This window comes from Marmota marmota, unplaced genomic scaffold (assembly GCF_001458135.2).
Source record: "Marmota marmota marmota unplaced genomic scaffold, marMar, whole genome shotgun sequence".
Lineage (NCBI taxonomy): Eukaryota > Metazoa > Chordata > Mammalia > Rodentia > Sciuridae > Marmota > Marmota marmota.
Window position 1 is genome coordinate 7,249,281 of NW_026000000.1, and position 18,514 is coordinate 7,267,794.

The following is an 18,514-nucleotide window of genomic DNA, read 5'->3' on the forward strand; positions in this document are numbered from 1 at the left end:
TTTTACGGCTGTGTACACCCCGGAAATCGGGGGCACCTGACGGCAGACTTCCGGTGGTGGGAAAGTGAACGAAGTCGGAATCCAAGCAGCGCGATCTGAGGCTGAGATACCTGCGGCAAGAAGGAAGGCAAGCTTCTGCAATAGGGCTTGACTCTAACGCCGGCGAACCAGCAACTACAGAAGCAGGCTGCGGCAGAGAGGGAATGGTGCGGGGAGGCGCTGAGAAGGAGGCGCAGTCCGTCCCTCTCAGGGTTAGTGAATGAGGTCTCCTCCCGGGCCGGCCCGGGGACTGTGCGCTGTGGGTCCCAAGCATGAGTGCGGGCCCCGGCTGTGAGCCCTGCACCAAGCGACCCCGCTGGGGCGCCGCTACAACTTCTCCACCGGCTGCCTTGGATTCCCGGAGCTTCCCCGGCAGGCAAAGGCGCGTCCTCGACCCCAAGGACGCTCCTGTACAGTTCAGGGTCCCACCGTCCTCTCCAGGCTGCGTCCCTGGGCGGGCGGGACCGCACAGAGGCGGCGCCACCTCGCTTGGTACGTGGGGAAATAAAAATCTTTTGTCCTTCGCCTCCATCCAAACCTTCTCTGTTTTGAGTCCGAGGACCCGGGGCTCCTGTCACTCTAACCTGGTTTTATATGCATCACTCCGAGCTTCGCTTGCTCAACTACCAATGCCACCAGTGGAGGAGGCGGGGGCCGCATTTTTCCCGGATCCGCTTGATGTTGTGAGAAATCTTGATGGACAGTTACATGGCGGAAAATGGCCGGAGACCCCGTTTTCTTTTCTCAGATTTGATGGAGAAATTGCCTTTATTGGCATCTAGTTGTGTAGCAGTAGGACGCTTCAGCCTGTAGATGGAAAAAAAAAAAAAAAAGCTGTTGCAACTTCCCTCCTTCGGATTCTGGAACCCAGGATCCAGATTTTTTAGTCTCAGTTACTTTTTTTTCCCTAGTTGATCCTGTGGCTCAGCTTTATTTATGTACTTATATATTCATAATTAACTTTCCAATTTCCTTAGCAAGTCCAAATTGAGTTGCTCTCATTTGCTACCAAAAATGTATAAAACAATGCAGAATTTTAATTGGCGACAGAGTATCTTGTTGGAATGTATGGGTTTAGAAAGGCAAGTATAATTCAAAAGTTAATAACACAACAAATATATAGAAAATAAGTCAATTACACACTTTGATATGGCCCTGATAGTTATATTTATTTTAAACAGCAACTAATTCTGTAAATGCAAAAAGCTGTAATATTTATTTTGTAAAGTTAATTTTCTGTTTTTTTGCTTCTCTTCAAGGAGAGGAAAAAACTCAAGAATAAACAGCTTAATTTTATAGTTGTTTCTATGGCATTATGATTCACTAGCTAAATGAATTATTACTGGCTTTAACTTGTTTTTTCACTAGGTCCTTATATGCAGCCACATCTTTTCAGATGTCTGTAATTGCTAAAAAAAAAAAAAAAAAAGCTTATAATGTAAAAATGTAATTTTTACTCAATAGTTTAAAATCCTTGAATAAGAATTTAGCATCTACTGAATTTTTTTTTAAATTTCAGTTACTTTTTTAAAAATATTTTTTTAGTTGTTGATGGACACAGTATCTTCATTTTATTTATTTATTTTTATGTGATGCTGAGGATCAACCTCGTGCCTAACATCATGCTAGGCAAGCTCTCTACCACTGAGCTATAACCCCAGTCCCTAGTCTTAGCTACTGTTGTGCTTGTCTCTGGCATAGTGTTGAACACAAGGAACTTGTTCTCTGCTTTCATACCCTAAAATCTGTCAGGAGAGATAGACAATAGACAAGAAAATACATATAACAAAAGGTAGTGAATGTTTTAATATGTGAGGGACAGATTGTTTTGGTAGAAGGCAGGTGTACTTAACCTAGTTTATGGGCTCAAAAACAATCCTCCGGAAGACACTATGCTTACTTTGAGGACTAACAATTGTGTACAGTTTCCTAGATGAAGAGGTAATAAGGAGGTGTTTCAGGAGTGCAACTAGTGTGGAGAGTTAATGGGAGAGTAGTGAGAGAAGGGGTGCAGCAAGTTGGAGAAAATCAGATCATACTTTACTGGGATGTAGTAAACACTACTAAAGATTTTGAAGTTTAATGACAATGAGGAGCTATTACAGAATTTTCACTGGGGCGAGGTACTTTGATTAGAATTGTTTGTTGAATGGTCCCTATAGTTGATGTGGAAAACAAAAAATAGTCGGAAACACAAGTGGAGGCCCAGAGAGTTAAGGTGTTCTAGGGGGAGATATTTTAGCCTTACACTTGGATATGGGCGGCAAAGAAGGAGAAGTAGATGAATTCAGGAGAGAATGGGATACTTATATTCCTCAGAAGTAGTACATGTGTGGTGGAGAAATTGACAGTTCTTGGAATAAAGAGGGCTATGGAAGCTTATGTGAATAGTTTAGATATCATTTAAATATATAGAAAATATAAAGGTGAATAAGGACAGAACACTTAGGAACACCAACATTTTAAGGGAAGACTGAAAAACAAAATGGTCACAGAAGTAGGAGGAAAACCAAGCTTGTGTAGTGTCATGCAAAGAAGAGAGTGTTTCAAAAAGAATGCAGTAGTCAACAGTTTTAAGAGGCTGGGCAAAGGTCAGACAGTTTTCTGTGTACTTGGGTGTCTTAGGACTTGGAGGCAATGGGGAGCAGATTTAAGTCTTGAAGGATGAGCAGGATTATATAAATGAAGGGGAGAGAAAATATATAGGCAAAGGAAACAGCACACACTAAAGGATAACAGCATTGTCAGGTGAGATTGTTGAGTACTCAAACTTGAGTACCATGTTAAGGAATTTAAACTTGATTCTGTGGTTAATGGGAGTCTGTGAATAAGCTTTTAAGCAGAGAAATGACATTTTGTTAATATTTTAGAAAAGGTGATATAAACAATGGCTTTTGGACTTTTTTTTACTACAACCCACACAGTATAAAATTATTTGGCACACAGTAATATACATATAACCTGGTACTTTTGCTGTATTTATAACTGAAAACAAATTTTTCATAAAATAATACCCTCACTATTTATGATGCATTCTTGTATTTCATTAAAATATGCTACTTTTTTGTAGTTTATAAAACACTGGATTAGAGAAAGTCAAGACTGTAAATAGGGAGACAAGTTGTTGGAGACACATAACAGTCACCTGATGAGTAATATATTTAAGGAATATAAGGAAGGGTTGCACTTAAAATTCAGCATGTAGATTTCAGAGAACTTGGTATGGAGGAGGGAGAACTGATGATGAACAACAGGTAATATATTTGACTTGTGTGACTGGGTAATTTGTGGTCCTGTCAACTTTATTTGCATGGTAAAGAGGAGTTAGTTGTTAGTAGGAGTTAGGGCAGTCATTCATATATGCATTTTTTTAATTTGTTTTTTTGTACTAGGGATTGAACTCAGGGGCACTTGACCACTGAGCCACATCCCCAGCCCTTTGTTATATTTTATTTAGAAACAGGGTCTCACCGAGTTGCTTAGTGCGTCTCTAGTTGTTGAGGCTGACTTTGATCCTCCAGGGCAGTCATTTTTTATTATTTGGATCTTGAGTTTTTATAGAAGAAGAATCATATTAATTCTTCACATGTGTGATGTTTTCTATATACAGAACACCAATTAACAGATTGTTGAAATTCTAAGTTTATTTCATTTGGATTTTAGGGTTCTTTTAGGAAGTTGGTACATAGTTATTTATACTAGAAGGAGTAGGTGGAATAGAAAAATTAATATTTAGTATTATTTTTCTTCCTGGATATGTCTTATATTGATTGAAATCAGATAATCTGTATTTAGGCAGAGAAGTTAGCTTGCTGTTCACATTCTGGGGGGTGATTTATGTACTTGCATTGCTATGGGAAACTTTGTGGAAGTGGGGTGTTCCTTTGAAATGCAGCTGAATTTTAGTGCATTTTGTACCTTTTGCTTCTATCTATAGGTGCTTATTGAATAATGTCATTGAAATACACTTGTTACTGATTGATGTTACTGATGAGAGTAAATGTGAATGGTGCAAATTCATAATAAAGTTGGAGAACTAGTGATCTCAGTAAAAAAAAAGATTGAATAGAAGTGTTAAGAATAAATATATTTCTTGCGTATCTGTGTTGTGAGGCTGGACATTTAATATTTTCTCTCATTTTTGTAATCTTAATGATTCACATGACCCTTGGAAGTAGTTGTTGTTAATTCAATTTGAAGCTGAAAAAAACTTGGCATAGGTGATGCTAGTGACTGAACAAAGGTCTCAGTCCAGGATTGATTTTACATTATGTACCTTCTCCTTATTTATTTTTGTTGCTGTGATTGTTTCTAGCTAAATGAAAGAAATTTCCCAGAATTTGGGGAATCATCATTTTATATTTACTTCAGAAGTAAGAGAGAGAGAGCTCTGAAACAGTCTTGTGATATGTTGGAAAAGAAACCTCTGGAAGCCAAAAGTGGTGGTATTGGAAAGAGAAGTAGGGAAGCCCTTTCTCTGGATACCAAACAAGGACTGAGGAATGTTAACAAGAAATATTGATTCCTCATCTCTTGCCTTTCCTTCTTCATCCTTTTCTCAGACTTCAGGAATCATAATCAGAAGCCCTAGCTAGAGAGAGAACACGTTCTCCTTGTTAGGGCTACAGGAGAGAGCCCTAGCTCTCTTTCTCAACTTCATTGGTATACAACTCATGGTTTTTCATGAAATAAAGTTTGCAGTCTTTAGGTTCTATGGACTTATCAGTACAGTGCTGAGCTCCATGTGTAGTGGAGGAGCCTAGCCAATGAGTCCTTATATTTAACTGTAACATTTATGGAAAAAAAAGTGTTTTAAATCCTAACCTGACTCAAAAATGAATGCTTTTGTACATTGCTGGTTTGCAATTTGAGGATTTTCTGAACTGTACTTGCTGTGTTTGGTACAGGTTGAGTGTCCCTTATCTGAAATGCTTGGGACCAGGAGTGTTCAGATTTGAGTTTTTCAGATTTGAAAATATTTGTGTAGATGTTAGCGATTGAGCACCCCTAATCCAAAATCCAAAATCTAAAATTCTCTAAAATCAGTGCTTGATGCTCAGAAAGTTTCAGATTTCAGAGCATTTTGGATTTTCAGATCAGGGATGCTTAACCTGTAAAGTGAAATTCAATAGAAAAGATAGAACTGTAAAAAAAGTCTCAGAATCAAACGATTCCTTTTTTTGGACTGAGGGTCGAACTCGGATGCTCTACCACCGAGCTACATCGCAGTCCTTTTTATTTTTTATTTATTTATTTTTGGGAGCATCTCACTAAGTTGCTGAGGCTGGCCTTGAACTTGCAATCCTCCTGCTTTAGCCTCCTGAGTTGCTGGGATAAAAGGCATGTACCAATGGGCCTGGCTGGATCATCCTCTTAACTCTCTGCTTACTAAAATTAATTTTTTCTTTGAAGCTTAATATGCTGCAGAAATTCAAAATAAAATCACTGAAGTAGTGGTATTTAACAAGAAATATTAACTGCATATAATTACTTTTTATGATAAAACTAAAAAATAATGATTTTTACTAGTTGAACTATTAGTATTTTGTAGGAAGTATAATATATGGTACTCAGATACTTTCATGGCAGGTATAAATTGTATGACATTAGAATACTTGAATTTGAATTTTTTCCTAAGTCTCAAATGTATTTAACTTATGCCATTATCTCAGTGATAAACAGTGATATTTGTTATTTGAGCCTGCATCTGTTTTGCTCATATTATATGGTGTTTGAGAAGATGTATGAAAATAAGAAAGAGTCTGATTTAAGGTGCAGTTTAGAAAGTGGTTGAGAATACTTCATGTTTTATTTTTTATACTAAAATGTTATATACATTTAATCCATGTATAGTATGTTAAATTTTGAAAGCACTTATTTCTAATGATTATATAAAATATTACTTGTTTTGATTTATATTGCATCTCTTGTACTTGATCTGATCAATAGCTATTGACTTCTGGTCATTTCTATCAAGTTATCTCCTTGGTATCTCAAATTTAATATGTGCAGAATTGACTTAATCATATTTCCCCCCAATCTCAATTCTTTTATAATCCACATTTCTACTTAATGCTGTCACAATCTTTCAATCCTTTCAAGCTTAGAGCTTAGTGCCACATTTAATTTCTCTCACATTATGAAGTCTGTAATGATTGTCCTACATTTTACCACTCTTACTGAGATTTGTTTTGCTCCTTGGCCAGTAATTCTTCAGTCTAGTTGGTCATCAAAATCACTTTTTGAAACAATTACAGATTCCCCTCAGCCTCCATCATACTCATATACAGATTCTGATTCAGTAGGTTTAGTAGGATGTGGCCCTTGGATCCATTTATTGCTAGCCTCCTGATTTGAGAACTACTAACCTACACCAGGAGCTTTCTCACTGTTTTTTGTCAGTAGGCTCTGCCTTTTTGCCTGCGTATTTGTCCTTCAGGCTGGCTGTGAGCTTCCTAGATTTGAATTTTGGAATCACAGTATGACTTATAGCACTTTCTTATACTTCTCTTTGTGAGTATGGTCTTCGGTGATACTGTCTTAGCTGACTTTTCGACTCTATTGTGTGTTGTTTTCTTTTTTTTCTGCCATTGGTGCCTTTGCTTATGATTTTTTACTTTTTGTGAATTCATGTTTTTTCTTAAAGGCAGAATTTAAGTATTAGCTCTTTCCAAAGATCTTAACAATTATCCCACTTACTCCTATTTCTTGCTGTGGTCTTTTTCCTGGAAATACCTTCTTAATTAAAACCATTTTAAATAATAAAGATAATTGCCAGGCATGATGGTATACACCTATAATTTCAACTACTTGGAGACAGACAGGAGGATTGCAAGTTCAAGGCCAGCCTTAGCAACCTTAGTGAGTCTCTGTCTCCAAATAAAAAATAAAGAGGACTGAAGATGTGGCTCAGTGTTAAAACACTCTATGTTCAATCCCTAGTACCAAAAGAAGTATTAATAATAAAAATGATAATTTAGAACCAACGTTTACTGGGCATATACTGAGTGGCACCTATACGCTTTACATAGATTATTATTAGTTTATTTAAACCTCACATTAACACCGTGAAAAACACTGCTAGTATGTTTTATAGCTAAGGAATTTGAGACAAAGAGAAATTGTCCCTCACAAGATCGCACAGGAAAACAGTGGGAGAACCAGCATCTGAATCCAGATTTTCTGATTCCAGAGCCTGTATTCTTACACATTGAGCCATACCAACTCTTTTTGGGGCCAGTCACTTTCTATCCTTTGCCGTTAATATTAGTATGTTTGTCCATAACTTCTCTCTTAATACTTGAGGGTGAAAGAAGATCTTTGTTTAGCTCATAGAACCTAAAAAAATGCCATATGTATATTTTTAAAAATATATGTTTTATAAATATAATAGGCTGTATATATTTTCTATTTGAAGGAAGGTATGGCTGTACATTAATTTTGTACTGTTTTTTTTTCTTTCTTAAAGTTTTCAAACAAAAGACTATTACCAGTTGGATGGACACTCAAGGAATCAAGACAGCTGAATCAGAAAGGTATAGAGACATGCTTATATGGAGAAATGAATTATATAGTGTAGGGTTTTATGTTGCTTCATATTTTCTCTTATTTCTGTGCTTTCTCATTTTTTATTCACCTACAATACAACCCGAAAAAGGAATAGTCCCTTACTTTATTTATTTATTTATTTAAAAAAATTTTTAGTTGTTGATGGACCTTTATTTTATTCATTTATTTATTTGCGGTGCTGAGAATTGAACCCAGTGTTTCACATATGTGAGGCAAGTGCTCTACCACTGAGCTACAACCCCAGCCCTTAGTCCCTTCCTTTAAAATACTTATTTTGTAATGGTAGTTACAGACACAAAAACTCGTAATGCTGACTCATGTGAGAAATGCCACAGTAAATGTATGAGCAAGAAAAGATATGAGTGGTGGTTAATATAGAGAAGAAAGAAAAAAAGAATCAGCTTTATACTTAAGCCTTGAGGGACGACTACATAAGAAGGTGAGTGAAGTTTATGATTTGAAGAAAGGATAGGTGTTTGTCAAGCACACAGCTGGGGAAGGGAATTATAGGCACATGTACAAACAGTAATGAAAGAACATGCTGTGTGTTCATGTATTCACAAATATACTTATGGATATGACATTGTAGGGATGTGGTTGGTTAGGAAACTTTTTGTATCATAAATTCAATTTAGTTCTTTCTATTCTCTTGTAGTTTGCGTAGTAAAGAAAATAACAATACAAGGATAGAATCCATGATGAGTTCTGTACAAAAAGATAACTTTTACCAACATAATGTGGAAAAATTAGAAAATGTTTCTCAGCTAAGTCATGATAAATCACCCATTGAAAAAAGCACTCAATATTTGAACCAACATCAGACTGCAACTCTGGTTAAGTGGCAAAATGAAGGGAAACACACAGAGCAGCTTTTGGGAAGTGAACCTTCAACAGTGACTCTGGTACCAGAGCAGTATAGTAATGCTAACATCAATCAGTCACCCCAAACTGATGATCACAGTGACACAGATAGTGAAGAAGATAGAGATAATCAACAATTTCTGACACCTGCAAAGCTTGCAAATGCAAAACAGACTTTAGAAGATGAGCAGGCCAGAGATGCCAGAAACCACCAGAAGTGTAGCAAGACTTGCCATCCTGTAGAAGACTCTGCAGGTTGTCAGCAGGAGGAGATAGATGTGGTACCAGAAAGCCCATTGTCAGATGTCGGCTCTGAAGATGTTGGAACTGGACCCCAAAATGACAGCAAGTTGAGTAGAAAAGAAAGTAGCCTAGGAAATTCTCCATTTGAGAAGGAGAGCGAACCGGAGTCACCGATGGATGTGGATAATTCCAAAAATAGTTGTCAAGACTCAGAAGCAGATGAAGAAACAAGTCCAGGTTTTGATGAACAAGAAGATGGTAGTTCCTCCCAAACAACAAATAAACCTTCAAGGTTCCAAGCAAGAGAAGCTGACAGTGAACTTAGGAAACGGCACTCTAATAAGGGAGGTGAAATTAGATTACATTTTCAATTTGAAGGAAGAGAGAATCGCACTGGGATGAGTGATTTAAATACCAGGCCACCTGGAAATACTTCTAGCCTTAATGTAGAATGCAAAAATTCCAAACAGCATGGAAAAAAGGATTCTAAAATCACTGATCATTTTATGAGAATGCCTAAAGCAGAAGATAGAAGGTAATTCTTTTTCCCCATAAGGAGCATCTTTCTAATAGTATATGTTTTAAAATTTCATAAGGGAGTTTAACAAAGTCAGGATTTATAGTAGAATAAAGTAATGGTTGTGTTTCTTATTAAATATTCATGCTAAATTTAATCCTAGACTCTAAATTTTAAAATGGCAAGAAATAGAAAATAAGATATAATGTTGGCAGTCAGATTTTTATTTTCATGAATTTCTTTATGGAATATATGGGAATTATTAGAACATGAAAATATTAGATTGATAGTGGTGACTGTTAGCCATTTTTCTAGGCCATTATATATTATACTTTCTCTAATGTTCTGACAGGCAGAAATTATTGTACTCGTTTTATAAATGAGAAACCTGATTTGCTTTAGAAAAGTCACTGAAATCATGTAATCTGGGTGGTGGTAGTGGGATTTAATTCCATGCATGTCTGATTATAAAGGTTATATTTTTGTCACTATTCCATATTGAATTTTAAAATCTGCCCGATGATTTTATATGATCTCAGTTTTCTAGCATATGACATTAAGTTCGCTTTGTTGAAAATTACTGTGTAAAGATGAGAAGTGGCTAATACTATGAACCATGGCTCATTTCTGTTTTTAGAAGATGATTTATCTGTCTGAGGAAGGAATTTTAATATAAGCTTTTTAAGGTTTTCTGTTGCCTTGTAAGTGTAAAACAAACTGAAGTGCTAGAGCAAGGTTAATGCACTTTAAACAATAACATTCTGGGTAAAATTTTGTACTTTTGTATTCAGGGGAACAATAAATAATTTGTGGCTGCATACGTTTGTCTTGACCCTAGAAAAGAACAGTGTGAAGTCAAACATCAGAGAACAGAAAGGAAGATCCTTAAATACGTTCCACCTCACCTTTCTCCAGATAAGAAGTGGCTTGGAACTCCTATTGAAGAGATGAGAAGGATGCCTCAGTGTGGAATCCGGCTACCTCTCTTGAGGCCATCTGCCAATCACACTGTAACTATTCGGGTGAGTATCACCTCTTACCCACGAGGAGAGAGGACTGGAAGTTCTGATTTATTGTGATATTTATTAATATAAAACAGACCAAGGCATAGAAAGTTCTCTTTTTTTGCAAATATGAAATACTGAGAAGTCTACAGAATGAAGAGATGAATGTAGCTTACTTAATAATAGGGCACTTCACAAATCAGCCAGATGAATCATGAATAGTCAGTTAATGATGAATTTGAATTTTTAATGATGAAATTGAAATTTTCAGGGTTTTTATGAAAGTTCTTTTTTTTTTTCTTTTTAAATTCAGTTGTCATTATTTATTAACACTACATTTTAGTTACTAGGTTAGACCCCAGAATTCAAAATTGTACATAGTTGAGTACATTCTCCAGTTTTGTCCTCATAAGGTTTAGGCTCTTCTATACATGTCTATCACTGCCTCACAGGTACCAAACTTAACATCTCTAAAGCCAATCTCACTTTTGTAAAAATTATGGTAAGACATACATAACATAAAACTTAGCATTTTAACCATTTTTAAGTGTACAATTCAGTGACATCAAGTACATTTACAGTGTCACGCAACCATCACTACTGCCTATTTCCAGAACTTTTTCATTTTCCAAACAGAAACCCTGTATCTGTTATTCGCTGCTTACCCTAGCTCCTACTTAACTTCTTTCATACTTTCTGTGGGTTTTTAAAAAATTTAATGAGGTATATGAATTTGACTCATTTTAAATGTGCAGTTTGGTGATATTTAGTTAGTGAATTCTGTAACCATTACAAATAATCCAGTTTTAGAAGGTTTCTATCTCTCATTGAATAGTTTTAAATATTCATCTGATTTTTAGTCAGTCTTTGTAGATTTCACAGGGACTACCACCCCCCAAAAAGTGTATATGACATTAAGTTTGCTTTGTTGAAAATTACTGTGTAAAGATCTGGTATCTCTTAGTCCTATTGCCAGAGCTTAAAATTTGTGTTTTCTTCTAGATTCATTATTCTGAATATGGCAATGTACATATTGTATGTGCATATGTTATACATATATACAAAATAGTTTTTTAATGGAAAATCAAGGAAGTGTGGAATATTATCAAGAACAATGGTTAATAGAATGAGGCAGAATAACCCTCAAACTGGAAGTCACTGTGTCCCTTCTGAATTCCTGTTGTGCCTTGTCTGTCCCTTATTTGCGATTGTCATTGCATCTGTTTTTTGTTTTTTTTCGTTGTTGTTGTTAAAACCATTTTTGCTGGAGAGTATCATGCTAAGTGAAATAAGCCAATCCCCCCCTGCCCAAGAAAAAGGACAAAAACAAAAAAACTTAGTTCTTTAATACATAGTTCTTAGTTACATTTCTAAAGTGGCATATGTTAATAGTTACAGAATTTGATGAAGCTAATTAGCTTTAGATATATGGTAGTTTGAAATTGCAAGGATGTAATACTTGTGCTTAAATATCTATAAACATACACTTTTGTGCATGAGTATGAACATTCACAATATATATATTTATATATATGTTTTCTTTTGTTTAAAGCTGAAGTAGTACCTATTCTGTTTCCTCAAATGAGGGGAAAAAACTAGACAAAATCACCATTGGTATCTTATGAGGGTGAAAAGTACTTTCAGAAAAATTAATAACTCAGTCACATTTGACTGTAGACCTTTTTTCTGCTTCCTGGAATATTCTCATCCTTAAGCTTCTATGACACGGTGTAATCCCAGTGTTCTTTCTACCTTCTTAGCCAGTTCTTAGGTTACTTCTTGTTTTATCTTCTATATATGACCAGTCAGTGCTATTAGAGTTCCTCTGGGCATTTTCATGTGTCCTTTTCTTCCTGGGTGGTCTCATCTACCCTTGTGGCTTTAATGATCACCTATGTCGATGGCTTACAAATTTATTTCTCTTAAATTGCATATGTTTTTATGAAGCTGCTTGTTTGACAGTCTTCCTTTCTATAAGCTGTTCCTTTTTTGAGAATTATGTTGGTTGATCAACTTATAACAAGGAAAGGTTTATTTTGGTCATAGTTTTAGAAGTTTTGGTCTGTGGTCACTTGGCCCCATTGCACTATGGGCCTTTGGTGGCATGGTATGTTAAAGTGGGAGTACATGGTAGAGGGTCTGTTCACCTTATGCTTCCTGGAAGCAGAAGGTAAGAGGGAAGAGGCCAGGATTCCAAAATCCTATTCAAGGACAGTCCCCCGAGGGACTTAACTTCCTTTCACTAGGAAATGGTTCCTTCCATTACTTGCAAATAGCGTGGGCTTGGAATAAGCATTTAGTACCTGGGCCACTAGGGGGACACTCCAGATCCAGACTATAGCTGGAACTATCTTTTCTTCCACTTTTTCCTAGCATGACTATGATCTAATAAAATGAGGAAATGAACAGCCTTTTAAAGAGTTTCTAAAGATTTTGTAATGAAAAATTAAAATTGAGTCCAGCTATAAAGGTGAGAATAAAGGTTTAACCAGATTAAAAAAAATGTGAGGAGGAGGTAATTGGTATTTCTGGTATTAAAAAGAGAAGAGATATTGGTATGTACATAGGCATATATATAGACATGCACTTGAATTTGCTCTGTTTAAAAAATTATGCATCTGCTGACTTATCTAAAATGAATTAGAAAACTGGGAAAACTTTCAAAAGATAATGTTATTCCAAAGTGGGGATAAGGGTTTTATGGAGGAATGAGTGTGTCTGGGACACTTGGATTTAGGGAGAGAGTGTGGAGGCTTTAGGCAGCAATTCAGGCAAAGAATGATGAGGGCTTAGCACCTAGATGGAATGGAGATACAGAACATGGTCTCTTGGAAGCTGATAAGAGGAGAGGAGTGACAACAGCTGAAGAGAACTTTTGAGGTTTCTTGCCTGGGAACCGGTCTATGTATTTACAATGCATTTACTTTAGCTTCTTTCTGTGGATTATTTTATAGAAGAAGTGCTTAGAGTTTATGCTCTTAAAATTTTCCTATTTACCCTCTATTTCAGGTAGATCTTTTACGAGCAGGAGAAGTTCCCAAACCTTTTCCAACACATTATAAAGATTTGTGGGATAATAAGCATGTTAAAATGCCTTGTTCTGAACAAAATTTGTACCCTGTAGAAGATGAGGTAAGAAAAAGTGAAGATTATTTTAGTCCCTGAAACATGTTTTGGTACTTAACTTGCTTGACTTCTGATTCTGTAATGCAAAATAACTTGGAATTGTTTGATCTTGTTATTTTTTTTCCTAAAAGAATGGTGAGCGAACTGCAGGGAGCCGGTGGGAGCTCATTCAGACTGCACTTCTCAACAAATTCACAAGACCCCAAAACCTAAAGGTATATTCTTTTTGCCATTTTTGTTTCTTATTTATAGCTCTTAGAGATGAGTCTTCTGTTTCCTCTCTTAAAGATGTTTTATGATCATAATAGGCTCAGGTAACAGTATTCATTTTAAACAAAGTGTTTGCTTCCCAGAACTAAGGAAGGCTCCTTAGAGACATTCTTAGTTTTCACTCCATCACTAGGAAATGAGCTAAGGAATTGAGAGTTGTAAATGACTTGCCTGGAGCCACACAGAATAATTTCGTGAACCAGGAATCAGACCTCTGTTTCTTGATACCCTGTCCAATTTCCTTCAGTCTAAGCTTCTCTTTTTTGTTTTAATGTTTCTGAAATGTCTTTAAAAAGAAATCAGGAAAGAATTATGACTTCAGCAATATTTGCCTAAAGGGAAGCTGATTTTGCTAGTGATTAAAGTATACATTAAGTATTCTATTTTTTATTGCTCTTAATATAGCTGCTAGCAGTTTAATAATTTATTTATTAATTTTGTATATTGACAATAATTTTTTTGTACTTCATTTAAAACCATAAAGGCAACCGTTAGATTGTTTTTGTAATATTTAAAATATGCATAAGTGTATATATTTTTTGAGAAAACACTGTGTCTATAGAGCTTTTATAGCATTTTATAAATACAAACAGTGACAGAATTTTCTATACTTCATAAAAATGGTTTTATTTTCTTCCTGTTGCCTAATTTGCTATAGACAGTTTCTCTGGTTTTATAGGATATTCCACCTATATTTGCAAGTTATTTTTAAATTTTCCATAGGTTTCTGTAACTTTTAGGTTTATCTTTTTTTTTTCCTCATGAAACACATTGATGTTGTACAATAATGTATTTTGAAAATTTAAAAAATTTTTCAAGTTTATGAAGTGTTTCCTTAATCTTGTAATGAAGTCCTTTTAGTTTAACTCTTTGTAAATGAAAAAAATTATCAAGGTATGCCATAGTTGACCTAATTTTAGTGTAATGTTAATTAATTTTAGTGTAATGTTAATTGTATATGTATAAACATAAAAATAAATATAAATTCTTTATGCTTATAGTGCTTTTGCAGATATATTAATTTGATGATCACAGTGAAAACAATTTATGCTTAACATTCCTTTTTTTTGCATGGATATTTTTAAACCACTGATCCAAACTCCAAAATAGTATGCTAAGAAATTTTTAAAAATACTGTATAAAGAAAAAATTCTTTATTTTGTATTTATTTCTTTTCTTACAACTATAAACAGTTGGTGGATGCTGGTGGATGCAAAGATGATATTTTTATGTAGCGTATCAGCTTGCAAATATGTAGTGACTACTTTGAACCATATTCTTTAGAATTTGATATACCTGTACTATGATGTATTCTAGCATGGCTTAATCTTTCTTCCATTTTTATCTGTTTAAAGTACGAGTCTTCATTTCTACAGCATGTTGTCATTTGGCCTTTGTCTTCAAAACCAAAATTATAAACTCAAAAATGCAGAAGCAGGCCACCCAAGAATACTATCCAGACTCCATATGAGGGGGGGATATAGCTCAGTGATAGAGTACTTGCCTAGCATGTGCAAACCCTGAATTTGATTTCAGTACCACTAAAAAAGAAAAGAAACCAGATTCCATTTCTGTGGTAGGTCCTTATAGCTTTAGCCCACTTTAGAAAGTGGGCTATATTTTTAGAATTTTCAAATTTTTTATTCAAACATCAACAGAGTAATGATAGTGTTCTCCAGCAGTTTCTTATTGTGCCATGATTATTTTAGGAAGGGGTGATTACTTTAATGTCAGTTTCCCTTTTTTTGATTATTTTATAGTAGATTTAGCAGCATAATTCATCAAGATTTTCTGCCATCTGATTTGGTAATTATTTACGTTGCTGAAGAATGCTATGAGAGAGGAAGGGAAAATATTAAATTCTTCTGATTGAGTGTAATGATCTTTTTGTTGATTATATATCATATGATGTTAGATTTAGGGGGATCAGAGAGGTTCAAAGTTTAAAAAAGAATAATGTCCTCACAAGTGATAATGTATAAATAATGTGTCTGACAGTTTGTACAAAAAGCACTTCTGCAGATTCCCTCAATACTTGATAACAGAGTAGCATCCTGTTTTTCTAATGACAGGAAACTTCATGATGGACTCACTACTTTTGAGAGTTGAAACCTGAACTAAAAGTAAAAAAACATTTATCTCTCTGGAACAGATTCCTTATCTTGGGATTCTACCAATAGTAGTTTGAAAACATTTGGAAAAAAAATTATGGCTATAACTAAACATGCACAGACTTTTTTTTTTTTCTCATTATTCCCTATACAATACAATATAACAACTGTTTGCATAGCGTTTACTTGAATTGGCAACTAAAATTGTGTGTTTTTTTTTTTTTTCCCTTTTGGCACTGTGGATTGACCACCGGGCACTTTACTACTGAGCTACATTCCCCAGGTTTTATTTTTGATTTTGAGATAGGATCTCAATAACTTGCTGAGGCTGGCCTTGAACTTTCAGTCCTCCTACTTTAGCTTCCCAGGTTGCTGGGATTACAGGCATGCACCAACACACCTGGCTGGATTAGCAATTGTAAATAATTTAAAGATGATTTAAAGAATGGAGGATGTGTAAATTATATGCAAATGCTATGCCATCTTATATAAGGAGACTTGTCTGAGCATACTCAGATTTTGATATTTTCAAGGGGGCCTGTACCAATCCCCTGCAGATACTGAGCGATAAGTGTCTAAGGGATTTATGCTAATTATATTATGCCATTAAGGAATTGGGAGTGCAAGTTCCATTTATTTTTCCTTACCAACTTTGAAGAATAATTTGCATAAAAGAAAGTGTATCCTTTTAAAGTATGTATTTTAATGAGTTTTCACATTTATATCTACTGGGGGAAACCCTACCACAATCAAGATGCAAAGCATTTCTATCATCCCCCACGTGTCCTCTTACAGTTGATTCTACTGTCCTTAGACAACTACTGAACCACTCTTTTCACTATGGATTAGTACAATTTATGTGAATGGAGTCTCATACCCTGTATACTATAGTGTCTATTCTTTTTACTCAGAATGAATGTTTTTGAGATTCACCCATTTAGTTCAGTATATCAGTAGTTTGCTCCAGTATATGCATTGCTTATTCAATCATCTGATTTTTTTTTCTTTATTTTTGATTTTAGTACTAGGCATTGAAACCAGGGGCTCTTATTCACTGAGTACATCCCCAGCCCTTTTTATTTTTATACAGAATCTTGCTAAGTTGCTGAGGCTGGTCTGGAACTTGTGATCCTCCTGTCCCAGCCTCCTGAGCCGCTGGGATTATAGGCGTGTGCCAAGCACTTGGCCTATTCATCTGTTTATAGACATTGTTATTTATTACTTTATGTGAGGTTTTGAAATAAGATATCCATGATTAGAAAAAATTCCTTAAATTTTTAAGAATTCTTAACAGAAATTTTTATTTTATGATTTGTGAGAAAAATTAAAGCTTTTTCTTGCCATGTTATTTATGGACAATTTCTTTTTTTCCTGAAGGAACTTGTATATCCCTTGATTCCAAATAAATAATATACATTTTGTGCTATCTTTTTAACCTAGATGTTTGGTGATTGTATGCCATGAACTGTTGTTTAAGAAGCTCTTTGGCAGAGCATTAATTTTTAAAAATTTCTTTATTGATAAGGAAATCTCAAAGGTTTATAGTAATAATTTTCAGACTTGTGTATTTCTTCAATAAAAGTATTTTGAGTGTGTATTACCAATATAGTTATTTATAAATTGTACTCATTTATAACTCTACTAATGTTATGTATAATAAAATAATCAAAATAGATATTGAAAAGAATGAAAGTTCTTTTAGCACAACTAATGAATTTTGCATACCTGACTCTGGAAACCACCTGCATAGTATTGTTTATTCAGACAGTTAAAAGTTACACCAGTAGATGGCATAATGTTTTGACTTTTCATTCTCTGTAAATATGTAATTTGTATGAACTGCTAGGGGAAGATAATCACTTATATATATCCTTTAAAACCTGTTAGTGAAGCAAAAAGGACCACTTCATACTTTAAGATGGGGTTTCACAGTCTTTTTCATTATTGTCCTCTATTCCAGAAGCCCTTTTAAACATTTTCCCCTAATCTCCCACCAATATAAAATTTTAATATTACACATATGCTGTGTGTGTGTGTGTGTGTATGTACACACACACATATACATATATAAAGTTTATGAGTTGTTGCAATTTCTAAGTTAATTTTTATCCCCCAAGATCCAATTTTTGTCCACTTGGAGTATATTATCCCCATTTATAATGAATGCTTTATGGTAGTTATGTTTTTCCCCTATTGCCTAACCTTTATAATATCATTTTCTTGTTAATAATAAATCAGTATACATTCTGTTTGTCCATAACTACTTCTCTGGAGTAAGCTGATACTAAGAGGAAGCTTGTCTGGCATTAAGAAATTTACTGGAAGTAATTCGTAAGAGACAGGCTATTCATAGGTAGATCATGTGGCTATATCATGAGGTTTTGTTTCTGTTTTTTTCCATAGGATGCTATTCTGAAATACAATGTGGCATATTCTAAGAAATGGGACTTTACAGCTTTGGTTGATTTCTGGGATAAGGTAAAAGTATGCTTATTTCTTTAGCTATGAAATACTGAAACTCTATAAGAAGGTTTGAGAAATATACCTGTGATTCTTTCATACTAACAAAATTATCTTATTTATTCTTAGGAATTTCCTGTGTTTTAAATCCATGCTTTAGGAAGATGTAATTAGGTGTTAATTTTGAATTTTGATTTATTCTCATATTTTCTGTTATATTGTCATACCATTATAAGTATTATCAATGGATACATAATCCATGACCAAGTTTTGATAAAATTATGCCTATTAAAACATCTAGGTTATGTCCAATT

General features: G+C 34.8%; 1 protein-coding gene across 4 annotated transcripts in view; it reads left to right on the forward strand.

Moving 5' to 3' along the window:
• The first annotated feature begins 10 nt into the window (after window positions 1–10).
• Window positions 11–18,514, forward strand: part of Parg (poly(ADP-ribose) glycohydrolase) — a 114,709-nt gene continuing 96,205 nt past the window's right edge. The window contains exons 1-7 of one of the 4 annotated variants that reach the window (XM_015498895.2): window positions 11–531; window positions 7,508–7,574; window positions 8,264–9,247; window positions 10,068–10,251; window positions 13,243–13,365; window positions 13,491–13,574; window positions 18,144–18,218. In XM_015498895.2, the coding sequence (XP_015354381.1) occupies window positions 312–531; window positions 7,508–7,574; window positions 8,264–9,247; window positions 10,068–10,251; window positions 13,243–13,365; window positions 13,491–13,574; window positions 18,144–18,218 (1,737 nt within the window). In that variant the 5' untranslated portion in view covers window positions 11–311. Of the gene's footprint in view, window positions 532–1,725; window positions 2,788–7,507; window positions 7,575–8,263; window positions 9,248–10,067; window positions 10,252–13,242; window positions 13,366–13,490; window positions 13,575–18,143; window positions 18,219–18,514 lie in introns of those variants that run through there. The other 3 variants (XM_015498897.2, XM_048807473.1, XM_015498896.2) reach the window with 3 other exon arrangements.